Source organism: Phocoena phocoena, chromosome 20, assembly GCF_963924675.1.
Source record: "Phocoena phocoena chromosome 20, mPhoPho1.1, whole genome shotgun sequence".
NCBI lineage: Eukaryota > Metazoa > Chordata > Mammalia > Artiodactyla > Phocoenidae > Phocoena > Phocoena phocoena.
The window spans coordinates 1,658,218-1,678,580 of record NC_089238.1 but is presented as its reverse complement, the minus strand read 5'-3'; the positions used below and the strand labels follow the sequence as shown (position 1 = coordinate 1,678,580).

Below are 20,363 nucleotides of genomic sequence, written 5' to 3'. Positions count from 1 at the left end.
TTTAATTTTCATACATTCTTTTTGCGGTACGTGGGCCTCTCACTGTTGTGGCCTCTCCCGTTGAGGACGCGCAGGCTCAGCGGCCATGGCTCACAGGCCTAGCCGCTCCGCGGCATGTGGGATCTTCCCAGACCGGGGCATGAACCCGTGTCCCCTGCATCGGCAGGCAGCTTCTCAACCACTGCGTCACCAGGGAAGCCCTCATACATTCTTAAGTTAATAAGTTGTAGCAAGGGGCTGAGCAGGCAGGTCAGCTATTAGTTCATTCAGCAACCAGGCCTACCCATTAAATAATCCTCAAAAGGGAGCAGTGGATCATCCCTCTTGCCCTGAGGGTTGGAGGTGAGCTGGCAGTGCCCTCGTCTAGGACCCACTGGCTGCACCACTCTGGCTTACCTTCCCCTTGCTCCATCAGGATTGGCCCTGAGGATCAGTAGAGCCTGCAAGTGGAGAACCCACACCAGCACACACTGCAGGCTCCACAGAAGTGACGCTCCTTACCCCATCCAGGCCTCCCTTCCTACAGACACAGGCCAGAAGCCCTCCTATGTCAGGTCTGCTCTTTTCTGAAGGGAGCACCAGGGATGCCAGCACCCAGCCCTCATGTCCTCCCCTCAAGCTCTCGCTCCTCCCTCACCACAGGGCCCATCTCATGTAACAATCTTAATCCTCCCTGGTGACACAGTGATTGAGAATCTGCCTGCCAATGCAGGAGACACGGCTTTGAGCCCTGGTCCGGGAAGATCCCACATGTCGCGGAGCAACTAGGCCTGTACGCCACAACTACAGAGCCCGCGCTCTAGAGCCTGCGAGCCACAACTACTGAGCCCACGTGATGCAACTACTGAAGCCCGTGCACCCTAGAGCCCATGCTCCGCAAGAAGAGAAGCCACTGCAATTAGAAGCCCACGCACCACAACGAAGAGTAGCCCCTGCTCACCGCAACTAGAGAAAGAAAGCCCGCGTGAAGCAACAAAGACTCAATGCAGCCAAAAATAAAAACAAACAAACAAACAAAAAAAAAACAATCTTAAGCCTCCCTCCTCAATCTGATCCCCAGGCCATGCCCTGGTCCAGTCCACACCCTCCATGCCTTTGATATTTCCAACCCTGTCCCCTTCCTCTACTTCCAGACTTTATGTTCACCTCCACATATGGTATCTCCATTTGGTGACATCTCCAACTTGATACATGTCAGGATCAACATGTCCAAATACAACTCATGATCTTCCCCCTGAACCTGCTCCTCGCGCTGACTTCCTTATCTCCCCACTATCAGATGTTCAGGCAAAAAAATTTGGATGGTACTTCATTCCCTACTTTTGCTTACAACCGTATTTTATGCAGCAGGAAATCCCATTTCCTCCAAGTTTGAGATTTCTCCAGAATCTCATCCCATCTCTCAATGTCGCACTACCTTCCTGGCCCAGCCCCTGCCATAATTCTCCTGGGGTCTATCGCGGTGGTCTCCTCAGCAGTCTCCCTGCCTCCATTCGCATCCTATTCTCCCAATTTTTAACTTCTAACTCTGAACACGGTTCTCCCATCCCCAATCCCTTCACAACCTTCCATGAATTCTACCTGCTCAGGTTGCCGTTTCAGGTGAGACACCTCGTCCCCCTCTGTCCCCGACAAAAGCGACCCCAGGTTTCCCCAATGCTTCCAACTCCGTAGCACCTGCAATCCGTGCACCGGCGGCCCCGAGGGTACTCTCTCCCTCACCCCAGTCCACTGGTGGAAAAGGGACCCCTCCCAAGGCCGCCCTCTGTTCTGGACTCTGGGGCTGACCGGCAAGGAATTGAGCGGACCCACCTCCTTCCGGATTTAGGACTCGGAGGCGGGGGTCGGGCCGGGTGGGGGCTCGGGAGACGCAGCACCCACCTGAGCCGGCCTCATCAGGGCCGCCTCGGTCACCGGCCGGTGGGAAGAACGGAGCCGGGAGAGGCGGCGAGCGGGTCGGGAACTAGGGCACCACCGTCAACTACGGGCGCAGGGGACCTCACAGCCGCCTCTGGGCAGCGGGACCAACTTCTCTCCTCCCACTCTTCGCTCCGTCACCTCGGTGCCCACCAAGCGACGCCGACACCCTGAACCCGTAAACAGCCCGACAACCACCCAAACACTACCAGAGACAACGCCGGAAGTCCCGCCCCTAGGCGATGAGCACGCACATATGCGTCCCCCCCCCCTAAGCTTTCATTGGCTCAGTCACCGCCGCTTTCGCACCGTAGCTGCTTCTGGGTAATGTAGTTTCCGCTGCCACCACTTCTGTCTATGATCTGAGCAGAACTCACTCCCTAAGTGGCTGGTAGTGGCTTTGAGACTCCTTCAAGGGCACTGAGAAGCGGAGTTCCCAGTCTCCAACGGTGGGCGGGGCGTCCCCAAGGGGACGCACCCAGATTTCTGGAGAGCAGTCCAGGAATACTTACAGAAGTTTAGTGACCTGTTATTGCACACTGTGAAACAGAGCAAGTTCCCAAATCTACACATCCAAAGGGACACACTATATTATAATGATACTCTATGTGCACTCATAGCTCTCAGCTATGCTGTCGCTTTTCAACAACTTGAAACCTAACAGGACCCTAGGAGACTTTCCTAGAACAGATTCCTCTCCCCCATCCCATGTCCTCTGACTGCCTGTTGTCTGTAGAAAAAGTGTAGCCTCCTAGGCCTCCCGGAGGCAGGAAAGACAGGGACAGGCCCAAGGACAGCCTCTTCATGCATAAGGATTAAGCAGAAGCAAAACCACCTACTTGTTTTGCACTTAATGCGGCCATGGTGCATGGAGGAATGGCTGGGGTTTTTTTTTTTTGGCGGTGCTGCGCTCTTGTGGAATTTTAGTTCCCCGACCAGAGACTGAACCCCAGCCCACGGCAGTGGAAGCGCCGTGTCCTGACCACTGGACAGCCAGGGAATTCCCTGGAATGGCATCTAAAACAGAAACTTTGCAACATCTCAGCAAGAAACTCTTGACGGTGAAAACCATGGAGCCAGCGTGTGCTTTGAGGTAGGAGATAGATAGGCTTCGGGGTAACCTGCTGCAACTGGTTTCATGCTGACCCTTTTGATAAACTACTGTTGGGACTAGGAGCCCTAATTGGATGAAAGATGAGAGGGTCCACCCCAGCCTCCACATTCTTGTGGTCAAGGAGATTTCCCAGCCCCACACATGCGCAGAGGGGGTTCTCAAGTCGTCCTCTAGTAACTTTGGCTACATTGTAATATCATTATAATATCATTAGCATTGCAATTTTGACACCCACCCCCAATAGGTTATGCTAAGGTGTTCTTGGGAAAGATTCAAAATGGAGCCTGGTGGAAGCCCAAATAAGGAATTGCAGATGACACTATCGTAGGGGAGGGAAAAGGGGAGTCACCCTGGCCCAAACCCTGGAAGATTAACCCCATACTAACAACCTAAGCTGCCCCTATTGCACGCAGCTCACTCCGTGAGCTAGCCTTTTGCTTTCCCACATGTTCTGTGCTTCTAATGAATTCTGTGCCTGCCTTGCAATCTTAGTCTCTTTGTTGAATTCTTTCTCCAAAGAAAACAAAGACTGAGATCCTCTCGTTAGCTAAAATCATTTCCTGAGTTCCAGAGAGTAAATTTAATCACAGAAGTGAGAAAATCCAGAAGGGAAGTAAAACAGTCAAACAAGACAAAATAATAATTGTTTACTTGTTAAACAAAGTCAAGGACTTTTAGTTCCTCTTCAAGGGTTATAGATAATATTCTGAGCCACGACCTTTGAGCTCTTTTACAGATACTGAAACCTGCACCAAGTGGGAAAAATGAACTACATGCAGCCTGCAAGCACATAAACACCAGAATGGTTAGAACCAGAAGGTTGGTGATGTTGACTCCAGATTACCTCACCACCAACCAATCAGAAGAATGTCCACGAGCTGATCACACACCCTACAACCCCCTTCCCTCATCCTATCTTTGAAAACCTTTCCCTGGAATCCTTTGGGGAGTTCGGGTCTTTTAAGTACTAGCTGCCCTGAATTCCTTGTTTGGCACCCTGCAATGAACACTGCACTTTCCTTTACCACAGCCCGATGTCAGTAGATTGGCTTTCCTGCCTATGGGCAAGCGGACCCAATTTTGCTTCGGTAACAGACTGAAGCTCTGTATTCGGTTTAATGACCTTCAGCATATTTGGTCCAGGACAAGAAAGAAAAGACTTCAGATAGAACCATGGTAGGGATAATGGAGGAAGAATGACAGGAAATGCAGAATTGCTTGAAAGGGTGAAACTGTGACTCTGGTTCCCAGAAAAACAGCTTTTCTGGCTGTACAGTCAGTGATTCTGTTTGAACCTAGTGAACAACACGTTTCTTCAAACAATATTTTTTACTCCATATCTGAGATATTTTCCAATTCTTTTAAGAATCTGAAACCTACCTGAAAAAGAATAGTGATTTATCACACTCCATTTTCTGCTGGGACACTGTATGATCTTTTAATAGTCAGAGCACGTGTACAAGGGGAGCATCTTGCCCCCAAGACAAATGTGTGGGATTCTAGTCTCTCCTCTTCTTGCTAGGAAGTTATTTATCACTTCACCTCAAATTGCAGCAGCAGTGTCTTCAAAGGGAATTAAAATTATCTGAGAAAAACACTTGTGAAATGGAAATTACTGAAAGGTATTATTGATTATGTAGTTATTAAAATAAAGCAGCAGAAATAGTTCTAGAAAAGCATATGTGTGACATGTAAAAAAAAAAAAAGTTAAGATCTTAGCCAAGTTTAAGCAAGAGATAGTGAAGTCTGAAAAGCCAGAAAATGAAGCTGAGCCTGTGGCTTTTCTCTCCAAAATGTGCTTCTTTTTAATACTTGAAAACATGGCTCATTAACTGCTTGGAGTGATAGATTGAGACAATCTTTTGAAAGTCTTGCCAGAAACGTGAGAATGAATACGGAAGCTATGTTGTAGTGTGTATTTACTGTTCTAAGAAATGTTCGGTGAGCACCTACTGGGTTTTAGGCACAATTAGGTGAATGTGACACATGTGGAATAGGTTTGCCAGCTGCTCTGTGTATGAAGGAATGTTGCATATTTCCTAAAATTCTGTATTTGTCTATTTAGCATTCATTTGTGGCAAGGCCAAACAAATCATTTCTCTCTCTCGCAATTCAGTTTTCACAGGTTCTCAAACATATTGTATATTTAATATTAATATTACATATTATAAACACCCTTAGAACAAACCCTAACATGTATTTTTTCTTCTTGCTAAATAAGGGATGTGTCCACCTAGGTATTCTGTGCTTCTTTAGCCATAAAAGCATTGTAGAAATTAAGTAACCTCCACTAAGGAAAAGTAAAAATAAGATAAATTCCCTAAGAAAAGGACATAGAAAATGGACCCAGTGTGTCTAACAGGGACCCAAAATAAAATGGAGTCGGGAGGGAGGGGCCTTCCTCCCCACCCCCACTGGGCAGCTCCACTGTCCGCTTCTTAATTCTAAAATATTTCTAGCGCAATGATGACCCCCTTCTCTCCTTGGCCTAGGGCAGCCCGCCCCCTCCATAGCAGGGCTGTTGATCCAAGCAGACAGGGCCAAGGGGCCAATCTGGAAAGGCCAGCAGGGGCCTCTCCCAATACTCTTGGGGACAAAATATATTTAATGGTTAAGGGAGTCATCCCAAGTCTGACAGCTAGAACAGTAGAAAGGGCCAGAGGCCCTCCCACACAATCTTGAACCTACTCCAGGACTAGGATCCAAGGGTAGTTGATCTGCACCGTTGATTCAGTATAGTTCAGAACTCCGCCATGGCATAGATATTTTAAAAATTTATTTATTGGCTGCACCATGCGGCACTCGGGATCTTAATTCCCCGACCAGGGATCGAAACTGTGACCCCTGCAGTGGAAGCACGGAGTCCTAACCACTGGACTGCCAAGGAATTCCTCGGATTTTTTTTTTTATAAATTTATTTTATTTATTTTTGGCTGCATTGGGTCTTCACTGCTGCACACAGGCTTTCTCTAGTTGTGGTGAGCGGGGGCGACTGTTGCAGTGCGCGGGCTTCTCATTGCAGTGGCTTCTCTTGTTTGGAGCACAGGCTCTAGGCACGTGGGCTTCAGTAGTTGTAGTGCACAGGCTCCGTAGTTGTGGCTCGCGGGCTCTAGAGTGCAGGCTTAGCAGTTGTGGTGCATGGGCTTAGCTGCTCTGCGGCATGTGGGATCTTCCCGGACTAGGGCTCGAACCTGGGTCCCCTGAATTGGCAGGCGGATTCTTAACCACTGTGCCACAAGGGAAGCCCTCCCTGGATATTTTTAAAGGAAAAAAAAGTTTTCTTTTCTCCCTCTTCCTGAATATATGGTAAAATTCCAAGTCTTCATCACTGCCTTTCCTTTGGAACCACATCTAAAAGAGAGTAGCTTGTCCTACACTGGTCTACACTTATGGCTAAATTTTCCTGTATTCCTAACTGTTCTGTATATGCTGCATTTAGACTTACTTATGGCAAAGAAGGCATTCTTTTAAATGAAAAATAAACTCAAGAAATCATGAAGATATATAAAAGCTACATACGCCTAAAAATCTCTGAATTCAGGTCCCATTTTCTGTTACATAGGAGTGAACAGAACTCCCACACCCACCCTTTTTTAATATAATAAAAAGGGCCTTAGCATGGTTGCAACTGTCATCACTACAGTAAGCTGGTTTACAGATGTTTTCCATTGAATATCACAATAAAGAGTACCTTGTGCTATGAAAAAATTAAATAAAATGGAGTCAGGCAGTCATGACAGACCTGGTGTTCAGTCATGTACTCTGTGTTCTTAGAAAAACCATGACCAAAAACTGTAAGGACTTCAGATTCTGCTAAGGGTCCTACCTAGAAAAGTCCCTGAGGAGAAGCTCTAATGACAGCCAATCATCAAAAACTGGAAGTCAAGCTGCATATGTTACTGAACCAAACTTGGGTCCACTTGCCCCATGCATAGTAATGCCAATCTACTGACACTGGGTTGTGGTGAAGGAAAGTACCAGGTTTATTGCAGGGCATCAAGCAAGGAGAATGGGTACCTTATGCTCAGAAGATCTGAACTCCCTGATGGGCTTTCAGGGAGGGGTTTTTAATGACAGGAGAGGGTCACAGGGTGTGTGATCAGCTCATGAACAATTCCTGATTGGTTGATGTTTAGGTAACAGGGTGGTATTTCAGAAATCTCAATTATCAATTACCTGGCTCCAACCTGTCTGGTGGTAGCATGCAGTGAACTTCCTGCACCTGGTGGGGGTTTTAGTATCTGCAAAACAACTCAAGGATATGGCTCAAGATATTATCTACAGGCTTTGAGAAGGAACTAAAGGTCCTTGACTTTGTTTCATGGCTAAACTATCATCATTTTGTCTCACTTGAATGCTTTCCTTTGTTTCTACATTTTCTTACTTCTCTGATTAAATTTGTTCTTTGGAACTGAAAGAAGGCCTAAAAGGCTAAAGCTTTCCAAAAAGTAAGAGGCAGGGGACACAGGGGTGGGGAGTTCTCTTCATGGGAAGGCCATACAGGGTCCTGCTCCATTTCACAAGGGCTTGTGGTCAAGCTGCAAGGACCATCCATTCCCTTTACAAGTCTGCCAACTGTGGCTTTTGTAGGTTTTGCTTTTAAAAATTCCTCACCCCCTTCACCACCCCTCCCAAACGTAGTTTCATTTATAGCTGAATGCTGTACATCTCTGGTTTGCAAACCTCGTGAATGATAAGCTGTCCTTTTGCTTTAAGATAACCCTTGGGGCTTCCCTGGTGGTGCAGTGGTTGAGAATCCTCCTGACAATACAGAGGACATGGGTTCAAGCCCTGGTCTAGGAAGATCCCACATGCCATGGAGCAACTAAGCCCGTGCACCACAGCTGCTGAGCCTGTGCTCTAGAACCCACGAGCTACAACTACTGAGCCCATGTGTCACAACTCCTGAGCTCACGTGCCACAACTACTGAAGCCAGTGCGCCTAGATCCCATGCTCCACAATAGGAGAAGCCACCACAATGAGAAGTCCACGCACCGCAATGAAGAGTAGCTCCCACTCGCCGCAACTGGAGAAAGCCCACATGCAGCAACAAAGACCCAACACAGCCATAAATAAACAAACAAATAAATAAAAGAATGATCTCTGGGAGCTGAGAGAGGCTGTGTACCCCCAAGAGTTACAGTGTTACAAAAAAAATAATAACCCTTGATTCTTTTCTGGGATTTTTTTCTAATTTAGGAGGGTAGTATAATCCCCACCCTTTACCTCCTGCATGTGACTAGGTTTCATGTGGACATCCGTGGATTGCTGAGACTCTCATTTTTAGAGTGTTGAGAGTTTAGCTAAGCTACTCCGTCGTATTGCTACCTTGGCATCCATTTTGTTTGGCCAAGCAGCCTGCAGGGGCCTTAACCTGACACTTCCCCCTCATGAAATCACATGCCCTGTTAGCTATCCCCAACAATGCTGAGGAACATGGGACATCTTCTTTGGACAAGGGACCCAACTCAGGCTACTGCCAAATGCCCCTCCTCAAGCTGATTCTGGGAGGCAAATAATCTTCATATCCAGGATAAGAAATTGGTGAGGTCCTTCAGACATTCCCAGGAGGCCTCGTGCAGCAATGCAAACTGAACCAAATATGGACTGACAGCTATTCTTTATCCTCTTGCTATTCCATCCTGAATAGCAAATACAAACTAGAGGTGCCCACAAAATCCGTTCACTGTTTCATTCTGTTGTCAATCCACAGCATACAGTAAATAGAACTCCATGGGTAAATGTCCCTTAATCAATAAGAACTTTACCATCACAAACACCAGCAGTGTGAGCTGGAGAGTCCTGGGTCGGGTGACTTTGAGGGTGGAAAAATCAACCCAACCATTACAAGTCAATCAAATATACTCACTAAGAAGGGCAATCTCCACAAGCTGCCTGCAGAAGCCAGCTGGAGTCCTCTTTTCCAGAACTGGGTAATATCCCACACAAAACAATCAGCGGGAAGGGAATGAGATACCCCCAAAGTCAAGAGATGGGTGAGTCCTCCAGATGAAGGGAGGAAGCATAGCTTCCTGCCTGCTGAGCACTGTACAGATGATTCATACACACTGCGGCACTCTGCGTGTGGCAGAGGAGGGAAGGCTAACGTAATAGACACTGGTAACAACTTATTTCTGGCAAGGACTCCAGGAAGGTCTGGAAGTGCAAGGTGTATCATGAAAGCTTCCAATATACGTGGTACTTAAGAGAATCTCCCTAGGGGACTTTGGTGGTGCATTGCTTAAGAGTCCGCCTGCCAATGCAGGGGACACTGGTTCGAGACCTCATCCAGGAAGATCCCACATGCCGCGGAGCAACTGGGCCTGTGCGCCACAGCTGCTGAGCCCGCGTGCCACAGCTGCTGAGGCCCACGTTCCTAGAGCCCAGGCTCCACAACGAGAGGTCACCACAACGAGAAGTCTGCGAACTGCAGCGAGGAGTGGCCCCTGCTTGCCGCAACTAGAGAAAACCTGTGCACAGCAACGAAGAAGACCCAACTCAGCCAAAAAAAAAAAAAGGTGCTGGACTTCTTAACCTTGAAAAAATATGTTCCTGGTGACACTTGGGTAGATAAAAGGCAGAATTCTGTGTTACCTAGGGCTTAGAATGAGACAAGGGCATCAGGCAGGGCACACAACGGGCTGTACAGGGACACAGTAAGCAACCTGGAGCTGTACGGAGCACCCTATGTATAGCAAGAGGTCTGGGGCTAGCTAGGTCTCTGAGGCTCCCCATGGATGATGTGGCTGGAATAATTTCATGGTGTCAGGAGCATAGAGGCTGTCTCCAGTTGCCTGGTATCCTGGCTCTAGGACATAAGGGATGGTGTATAGCAGTCCAGAGTGTGAGTGCCTGATATAGACAGTGATTGGGTGTGGACTTAATCAGCTGCTCCAAAAGGGGAAATGACTAGCATCAAGCCAGGGACTCAAAACTGGAGCAAGACAGTATTTTCATAAAACTATATATCAAAACACTGTGGTACTGTCATAAAGACAAACATTTAGACCAATGAAACAACAGAGCGCCCAGAACTGGAAGCCAATATATTTGATCAAATAATCGACAAGTGTGCTAAGACAATTCAATGGGAGGAGGAAAGTCTTTTTTTAATATTTATTATTTATTTATTTATTTGGCTGCGCCAGGTCTCAGTTGCATCACGTGGGATCTTCGTTGAGGCATGTGGGATCTTTTAGTAGTGGCATTTGAACTCTTGATTGCAGCATGTGGGATCTATTTCCCTGACCAGGAATTGAACCTGGGCCCCCTGCATTGGGAGCGTGGAACCTTAGACACTGGACCACCAGGGAAGTCCTGGGAGGAGAAAAGTCTTATCAACAAATTGTAGGAAAGTGGATATCTGCATTCAAATGAATGAAATTGGACCCTTACCTTACACCACACCCAAAAATGAGCTCAAAATGGATCAAAGACCTAACAGTAAGATATAAACCCATAAACTCTTAGATGAAGACAAAGGGAAAAAGCTTCGTGATCCTGGATTTGGAAATAACTTCTTGGCATTGGAAAAGCATAGGAAACAAAAGCAAAACTCGATAAAATTACAAACTTCTGTGCAAAGGACACAATCGACAGAGTGAAACGACAATCTATTGAATGGAAGAAAAACATTTGCAAATCATATATTTGATAAGTATCTAGATATACACAAAGAACTGCTACAACTCAACAATCAGAAAATAATCTGATTTTAAAAGGGGAAAATATAGCCATTTAAAAAAAGAATATACAGGACTTCCCTGGCGGCTCAGTGGTTAAGAACATGCCTGCCAATGCAGGGACACGGGTTTGAGCCCTGGTCCGGGCAGATCCCACATGCTGTGGAGCAGCTAAGCCCGTGAGCCACAACTACCGAGGCTGCGTTCTAGAGCCTGTGAGCCACAACTACTGAGCTTGTGTGCCACAACTACTGAAGCCTGTGCCTACAGCCTGTGCTCCGCAACAAGAAAAGCCACCGCAATAAGAAGCCCACGCACCGCAACGAAGAGTAGCCCCCACTCGCTGCAACTAGAGACAGTCCACGCAACAACGAAGACCCAACACAGCCAAAAATAAATAAATAAATAAATTTTAAAAAAAGAATATACACAATTGGCCAAGAAGTATGTGATCATTAATCATTAGGGAAATGCTAAATAAAATCACAATGAGACACTACACATTCATTAGGATAGCTACTAGTAAACATGAAATGGAAAATAAAATTATGTTGAAGAGGATGTGGAGATACTGGAACTCTGTGGACCTTTGATGGGAACATAAAATGGTACAGCCAATAAAGGAAACAGTTCAAAATACTAAAAATAGAATGACCGGGACTTCCCTGGTGGTGCAGTGGTTAACAATGTGCCTGCCAATGTGGGGGACGTGGGTTTGAGCCCTGGTCCGGGAAGGTCCCACATGCCATGGAGCAACTAAGCCCACGTGCCACAACTACTGAGCCTGCGCTCTAGAGCCCGCGAGCCACAACTACTGAGCCCACGTGCTGCAACTACTGAAGCCCACACGCCTAGAGCCCGTGCTCTGAAACAAGAGAAGACACCGCAATGAGAAACCCGCGCACCACAACAAAGAGTAGCCCCGCTCGCTGCAACTAGACAAAGCCCGTGTGCAGCAACAAAGACCCAATGCAACAAAAAATAAATTAAATAAATTAATTTATTTAAAAGAAATAGAATGACCATATGATCCAGCAATTCCACTTCTGGCTATACACCCAAAAGAATTGAAAGCAGAATCTCAAGGAGGTATTTGTGCAGTCATTCTCACAGCTGCACTCTTTACAACAGCTAAAATATGGAAACTAAGGAAGTGTCCATCAATGGATGAATGCATGAGGATGTAGTATATGCATAAAATGGAGTATTATTCAGCCTTAAAAAGGAAGGGAATTCTGAAACATGACACATGATAGATTAATCTTGAGATTATTATAACTGAAGTAAGGTATTCACAAAAAGACACAAACTGGAGACTTCTCTGGTGGCGCAGTGGTTAAGAATCCACCTGCCAATGCAGGGGACACGGGTTCGATCCCTGGCCTGGGAAGATCTCACATGCCACACAGCAATTAAGCCCGTGTACCACAACTACTGAAGCCCGTGTGCCTAGAGCCCATGCTCCACAACAGAAGTCACCGCAGTGGGAAACCCGTGCAGTGCAACGAAGAGTAGCCCCTGCTCACTGCAACTAGAGAAAGCCCACGTGCAGCAACGAAGACCCAATGCAGCCAAAAATAAATAAATAATTGTAAAAAATCACTTTAAAAAATATAAATAAAATGCAATACATAAGATAGCAAGTTTTATGTATGTGTGCTTTAACACAGTAAGAAGGAAAAAAAAAAACCCAAAGTACATAATATGTACTTCACAATGCCATTCAGAGCAGACTTTTGGCTGAAGTCCTTTCCCCATTTGCTTCCTTCATAAGTTCTCTCTCTGGTGTGAATTTTTTGGAGCCAAATGAATGAGAGTTTTGGCTATAGACTTTCCAACATTCACTGCACTCAGAAGGCATTTCTCCAGTGTAAATTCAACAATGTTTAATGAGGCCAGAATCATATGTAAAGAAGTTCCCATATTTGCTGTTCTTTTTTTTTTTTTTTTGGCTGCGTTCAGTCTTTGTTGCTGTACGCGGGCTTTCTCTAGTTGCTTCGAGCAGGGGTTACTCTTCTTTGTAGTGCACAGGCTTCTCATTGAGGTGGCTTCTCTTGTTGCGGAGCACCAGCTCTAGGAGCACGGGCTTCAGTACTTGTGGCACGCGGGCTCAGTTGCTCCGATGTATGTGGGATCTTCCTGGACCAGGGATAGAACCCGTGTCCCCTGCATTGGCAGGCGAATTCTTAACCACTGCACCACCAGGGAAGGCCCCCATATTCGCTGTTCTTATAAGGCCTTGTATCAACATGAACTTGCTGGTGTGTAACAAATCTGGCGTTTTACTACAAAAATTTCTCACATTAGCTGCACTAATAAGGCCTTTCTCTAGTGGGATTTGTCCAATGTCTCATGAGTGTGGAGCTGCAACGAAAGAATTTCCTACATCAAAACACTCATAAGACCTTTCTCCAGTATGAATTCTCTGATGTCTAATGAGTGACATGGTACCTTCACACACACATAACCTGACACATATACTTGAGCTGTTTTGCAGAAACTTAGACCCCCACCCAGGTGGAGGATGCTGACCACAACCGTTATATTCCAGAAACATCACCCTCTTACCTCAACACCAACCAATCAGAAGAAGGTCCACGAGCTGCATCCCTCAACCCTCTAAATGCCCATCCCTAAAGTCTATCAGGAAGTTTGGGTCTTTTGAGCTACAGCTGCTTGTTCTCCTTGCTTGATACCCTGCAATTAACACTATACTTTCCTTCACCACAACCCAGTGTTAGTAGATTAGCTTTTCTGCACAGCGGGCTAGAAGACCCAAGTTCAGTTTGATAGCAGACATTAGACATTTAAAAAATATCTGCTACCTACAGCCTTGCGGTTTCAAGAGTCCCCCTTGTAACTATGCATACATTTCCAACTCCAATCAATCCTTGCTTTACAAGCACCCTTACCTCATGACAGCTCCAAATATAATTCTTCATAAAAAATTTATGGAACTAACTGTGACCTTCTGTTTTTTGCCTTTATAACCTTCCTCCATTTTGTAGTCCAGGGGACCACAATTTTAGTGCTTCTCAAAACTATGTCTCCCAGGCTGCAGTCCTAACAAGCCCCAAATAAATGCGTCTTAACTTCAATCAGGTATTCGTTTCCGAAATTTTGGTTAATACTCATAACACATAAAAGTATTATGCAATAGACTATGTTGTCATTAATTTTTACTGTCCATCTCCTTTGACCAGAAAGTCAGACTCATGAGGGTAGGGATATTTGTCTCTTTGGATCTTGATGGGTCCCATGCAGCCAAAATAGTGCTTGGAATGGAGTAGGCACTTAATGAGTGCTTGTTAAGGAGGGTATAAATATGATGGCACAGATGCCCTGTTTGTTTTTAGCATTCTGGCAAAGATATCTGCTCTATGTCACCCTTCAAGCTGGCATTGTTTGGTATACTAAAAAATGATTTAAATAAATAAATAATAAATCACAACTTGGAGAGCTATATCCACAGATTAGCCAAGTTTCTTGTGTACCTACGCGCTCAGCTTCATTCCCTCATTCTCAGACTTCAGTGTTCCTTCAGTCTTCACTGAGATCCTAACCTCTTTCACATGGTCAAGAGCTATTTTGGCCACCACTTTTGCATAACTAAATAATGATTGATTTCAGCAATTTCAACATTTCACAAATATTTTCCTGAGATAAGCTCAACTCTCCATGTATTTTCACTGCACTTGCAGGTGAAATTATACTGACTCACCAGCAAGGAAAGGAGATCATGTAATCCAATCCTTTACCTCTGGGTTCAGATGCTCCCTTTCCAAATGAACTATGAGTCACTCTCCAGACAGAAAGTTACATATGGTAAGTCCCTCTTCCTTTTCAGATAGGTAGATCTTAGCTTCTAGAGAAGAACTGAATACATATTAAAATGTGGAGCAAGAAAATATGTGTCGGTCCCTGAATGGGACAGTGTCACAGGCTTTACGTTTTTTTGTGATGGAATCAGAGACACAGAGCCTGGTCCACCTGCTTCTGGCTGCCCCACATCCCTCCTCTGTCTTGCCCGGCATGGCCCTGTCTGAAGTCTTTACTTTCTTGACACTGACCTAACACAGTGAGGCTCATAAATTGAGTCTAAAGCTTCAGCTTACATGTACTGGAAGATCAACAAGACAATGTTTATTGACTGCAGCTCAGCATGGATGCACTTTGTGTCTGAGCGAAAACCCGGTATCATGTGCCCATTTGGTTTTGCCGGTTTGGGGAACATCTTAAATATTATTGTCACTGTACCTCTCTGTGATCAGCACAGACCGCCTCTGCCGGGGACGGGAGCGTTGTGAACTACATTACCCTGAAAGCACTGCGCCGCGCGTCAGGGGCACTGGACCAATGAAGACTCGGGAAGAGGCACTTCCGTTCTGGAGGACGGCGTTTGGGCGGGCCTTCCGGCGTGGATCGGCGACATTTTGTAAACACGGATCTGTTCACTGGTGGTGAGGTTGAGGACGCTGGTCCAGCCCGAGATCAAGGAACCAGGAAGCTGCTGTGCCCGCTGCTCTGAGGCAGCTCTGAGGCGGGTCTAAGGCTCGGCGTGGGTGCCATCCAGCCTGACTCTGTTGCGGGGCCGGGACGGGGGCTGCAGTGCCCGGGCCCCACCTTCGCACACAGACTCCCTTGGCGGCGGCAGCGCTGATGGGTCCGATTCAGGTAAATGCTGCGCCCTCAGGGCCCTCCCCCAACTCTTCTCATTCTGCACTGTTTCTGATCTTACCAATTTTTTCTTACACGTGTCCTATGTTTATATTTATTCGTGCCCCCAAACCTTGGTTTTCCGAATTTTAAAATAATGACCTGCCTGGAGAAAAATTGCACAGAACTTATACATACAGTTGAATAAGCAGCTCTAAAATTAGTATCTGTTAAGCGCTGAGGTCAAAAAATGCGATCCCAGAAGCCGCCAGTGGGGTCCTTCAAAACAATTATACCCATCTCTCAAAAGTTAAAGTATTGTCTGTTGTTTAAAGTAAGCGTTTCCTTGCTTTTCTTGATAGTTTTGCCAACTATGTAGAAAATATTCGATGGCTGTAGTTTAGTTCCGGTCGCTTGTTTTAAAACTTAATTAATGGAATCATATAAGTATTATGATGTGTTTTTCTTCATTTGCACAATATGGTGTGACCTTACGCATGTTTTTCATGCAGGGTATCTATTTTCCTTTTTGTGTACTATTCTGTAGATATGAATACATGAGTAAAATGTCTGTACGTTTTCCTGTTGAAGGCTTTTTTTTGCCTATGGTTTTTTGTTTGGGTTTTGTTTGGTTTTTTTTTTTTTTTTCCGGTTTGCTTTCTGTATCTATAAGCACTAGTACTGTAGCCATACTTGGAATGTGTTCTGGAGTATATAAAGCACACATCTGTCTAGTTTATATGTTAAATTTTTTATTGTATTTAAATTAACGTTTCCACTTACTCATCTTGTTTTGCTCTGTGTTACTAATTTTAACTTAGTTCTTTGAATGAAAATTATACTTAAACTATTTCATAATTATATTTTGACATACACTTATGCCTTACATAAACTTACTTTTTTACAGTCTGCACACACACAGAGGGTTTTCGTGTTTTAAGAGATTGTGCTCTTCCACTAATATTTATTTTACTGTTAAATAATTTTCCTCTGGTGATCTTGTAAGAGAAAATGATTAAAATATTTTGTTAAAATACTTGTTTTAAGAGGGCTGAAAAGAATCATTGTAAGGATAAAAAGTCATAATGCTTCGAAACCCTAGCAGGATATTAAGAGCTCAAGAAGATATTTCCATGTCTATGAGGATGGAATAGAGGCCAGGTCCTATATCTTATTTCCTTTCTCTTAAGTTTAAAGAGTCCAAAATGAGGTCCAGTTATCCCCAACTGCTGGAGGCCAAGGACTTTTACTGATTCTAGGAACATCCTCTTTATCAGAGATTCATTTTGAATGCATAGTCAGAAAAATGGTGGTTCTGTTCTCTTCCACCAGAGAGAAAAGCATGTAGGAAATTACAGATAATCTGAATATTTATGGAAAATTTAACACCAAAGAATATGGATAAGTATTAAAAGTACATATTCTTAAATTATACTATACAATGTTATAGTAATTTCAAATCAGAATTTAATCTATGGATTATGTAAGCTGGAATTTTATATAAAACAATAATTTTTAATATGACCAGAGTAAAATTTGAAAAGGAAGTATAAGAACTCCGGGCCACCTGTTAGGGCCAGCTACAAGCTATGGGAAGAGAAAAATATGATATAGGCAAGGGACAAACAGATAGAAAAAGGGAAACAAATGGAAGTGTCTGGAAGTGTAAGAAACAGACCTGTACATAAAATGAGACTAAATTTTGATATTTGTTGCTCAGGGCTTTAATAGTGCTATATGACCTGCCAACACCACTTCCTCGCCAACACGATCCCTTATTCTTCTGGCTCACTGGGCCCCAGTCACACCATCCTCGTGGGTGCTGCTCAAACACACCAGGCATGACTCTTGACAGGATTTTCACCTTTTTGTCCCACTTCTGGGAAGCCGTTTCTCAAGTTATCCATGTGACTTTATGGCACAACTCTATAACATTTTCTGCCCTCTTTTACATGCTTTATTTTTCCCTTGAGCATTTATCTTTGACTTCAGTATTAAACGGTTCACTCATTAATCTTCTTTTTCGTCTATGTTGCTGATGGGAATTAAAGTTACATGGCCCTGCTCTTCCCACAGGTTCCACACTCAACAGAACCACTTATGGACACTGCACTGGTGAGTGTCAGGTGTCTTGGAACTCTTTTGCTGCCACCCTTCCTGGCCTTGGTATCTCAAGACCCTAGAGAAACCGTAAGCCCAGGTTTCTAAGTCCAGGCCAGAGGTTATATGGACAGATACCCATTTTTGGCAGCCAGTAGACTGAGATGTGAAGGTTGTCTTAGGTACAGGGGTTAGTATGTACAAATGCTTGGGGATGAGAGTGAGATGGGAGTGTTCTAGGACTTCTAGGTCTCTATTAATGTCTGGTGAGGATGGAGAGCAAGGGGGCCGGAGTCAGGCCTAGAGTGGTACTTTGAGAAGTTGCACCTAGAATGGTACTCTCAGAAGTCTGTTCTGAGAGTGATAGCAGCCATGGTATATTTGGAACAGAGGAGAAAAATGATCTTACTTAGGATTTAAAAGGCTACCCCTGGGTGCAGAGTGCAGAACAGACTGGGGGAGAGGAAGACAAGGAGATTATCAAGGAGGCTGTTGCAGTCATCCAGATAAGCATTGGTTGTGGCTGGACAGGGTGGGTGGATGTGGAGGTAGGAGAAACACTTGGCTTCTGGATTTGCTTTTAAAGTAGGGGCTGACCAGATTTTCTAAGGTAGAGGGATCACAGATGACTCCAGAGTTTTTTCCCTTTGCATCTGGGAGTGTGGAAGTACCATCAAACTGAGATGCAGAAGTCAGTGGTAGGAGTCCTTTTTAGTGAGAGTATTAGGATTTGGGTTTTGGCCATGTTGAGTTTCAGCTGTTTCAGTGACTCCCAAGTATAGGAGACAAGTGGACAGCTGAACATGCAGATGTAGAGTGCTGGGGAGGGTTCAGGATGCATTAGGGGACAAGGGAGGAAAGGGGGGCTGTGGGTGTCACAAAGACATTCAAGGAACAGGACTGATCATCAGTGGCACAGAAGGGGGTGGTGAAAGTCCAGCAGGTGGCCCAGGTTTTCATGGGAGAGTGGCTGTGAAATTGATGCAAAGGGAAAGCAGAAATGGAGGTGAAGTGATAGTGAAGTCAGGCTGCTGACTTCCTATGCACTCACCAGGCTTTTGTGGTGGAACTTGGGGAGTTTCTGTTACAGTGTCAGATGAGTTTACCTTAGGTGTGTCAAGTGGGTGTGGATTTTAAATGGGTGTTTAAAGGTTCTAATTGGTGAAGAGACATAGTGAGGAATACAGAAGTGGAACCAGACCAGAGGTATTTAGATCTACATGTTTTGACTGAGGTTAAAGTCAGGAACAAGGCCTGGTGGGGAAGCCTTCAGAACAGGGCTGGGGAGCCACCAGTGGAGAGATGGGGTACGGTGGGATCCTGTTGCATGGGCAGGCACTTTCTGGTGCCATGTGCAGAGGATATGTGAGGAGGCAGGAGACATGCCAATTTTGTGGGCCGGGTGGTGGTGATGGGGATCAGATGTATGAGGAGTTAGCCAGTGAGTAATATGCATGTGGGGAAGGTGTGTGACCACGTTGCCCCAGGGCCCTCATGCAAGGAGTTTGAGAGGACGATGAGCCCAAGTTTGTTTGTGTCTAGGTAACGTGATCCTGGGGACTCTCAGGCTGTTGTCGCGCAAGAGAGGGAGGGGGCCCTGCATACCAGGTCCACAGCTTAGATGGCATCTATCTGTCCACCTGCCTGTTGTTGCTGAGAGTTGTACCTAGTGCTCAAGGAAGCACGAAGAGTTATTCGGTACCAGTGCCTTCTGAGTTAGGGAGCTGGGGAGGATGATGAACCCAGAGTGAGTATGGGTTAGGGGTACTTACAGGGTCCTGGGGAGAGAGGCTGCTTATGGAGACATCTGTCCCTGTCATCACAGGGCTCTGTGACCTTTGAGGACGTGGCTGTGTACTTTTCCCAGGAGGAATGGAGGCTTCTTGATGAGGCCCAGAGATTCCTGTACCACGATGTCATGCTGGAGACCTTTGCACTTGTTGCATCATTGGGTAAGGCTCTCACACCTATCCCAGCATCCTGGGCAGGCCTCTGCCTTTCCCCTTTTTTCCAAAGGCAAGTCTGTTTTTTCACAGCTAGACAGTGACCACATCTCTATTACTGCTTCCCTGTCATCTGTGCTGTCAGTGCTAAGGCTGAGTGTGTATATGACCTCCTTTCACAAGTAGACCTAATGCCAAGTGCTCTGAAGTTTTTTCAGTGAAGGTTTTCTGTGTCAGATGACTTGGAATTAGTCCAGTGGGTTTCATTAGTCTCAGCCACTCCCTGCTAAGTTGACTGTAGACCCATGCCACCTCTGTACTCCAGGTTCTGCCCTTTTCTGGCTGTCATTTCCTGGGGCCTGACAGTACCAGGAATTGCTCGGACCCGACATGGTCACTTTTTGTGGGGTCCACCTGGCTGTTGCTGTGATATTCTCCTCAAAGATTCAATATGTGATACTGTTTTTCTTTCCTGAGATTGTTTTGGAATTGATTGCCCTTGTGGGCCAGTGCTGACCGCTCACCTGTCCTGTCTTTCCCTTAGGACTTGCATTTTCTAGGTCGCATGTTGTCCAAGTGAAGCTGAGAGGAGAACCCTGGGTACTTGACAGAGTGTACATGACTCCAGGCACAACATGAGGGGCTCAAAGTGAACCTGGGTCTGGTGATTGGCATCAGGGGAAGGATGTGATATTATGGTTGGAGTCAAGTCATATCAGGAACATGTCCTGTGCCCAGCACTGTTTTGGTGTCAAGGACAGTGACTGTGTACCTCATTTCTATCTTTCCTACCCATTCTTGACACTTTACTTCTGTCATATCTACTCTGACTTCGAACCCAGGACTATCCCTCACTTCTCTGTCTTCCATTCCGCATTGGTCCTCCCCATCCTCACTCCTCTGTGCTTTTCAGTATTGGCCTACACTTAACGTGTCATGAGTTCTGCACC

At 45.6% G+C, this 20,363-nt stretch overlaps 1 protein-coding gene across 1 annotated transcript in view; it reads left to right on the top strand.

The window, feature by feature from the left end:
• Positions 1-15,361: 15,361 nt before the first annotated feature.
• LOC136140885 (zinc finger protein 17-like) overlaps positions 15,362-20,363 on the top strand; it is a 49,618-nt gene continuing 44,616 nt past the window's right edge. The window contains 2 exon segments of the mRNA XM_065899031.1: positions 15,362-15,388; positions 19,296-19,422. Of these exon segments, the coding sequence (XP_065755103.1) occupies positions 15,374-15,388; positions 19,296-19,422 (142 nt within the window). The 5' untranslated portion in view covers positions 15,362-15,373.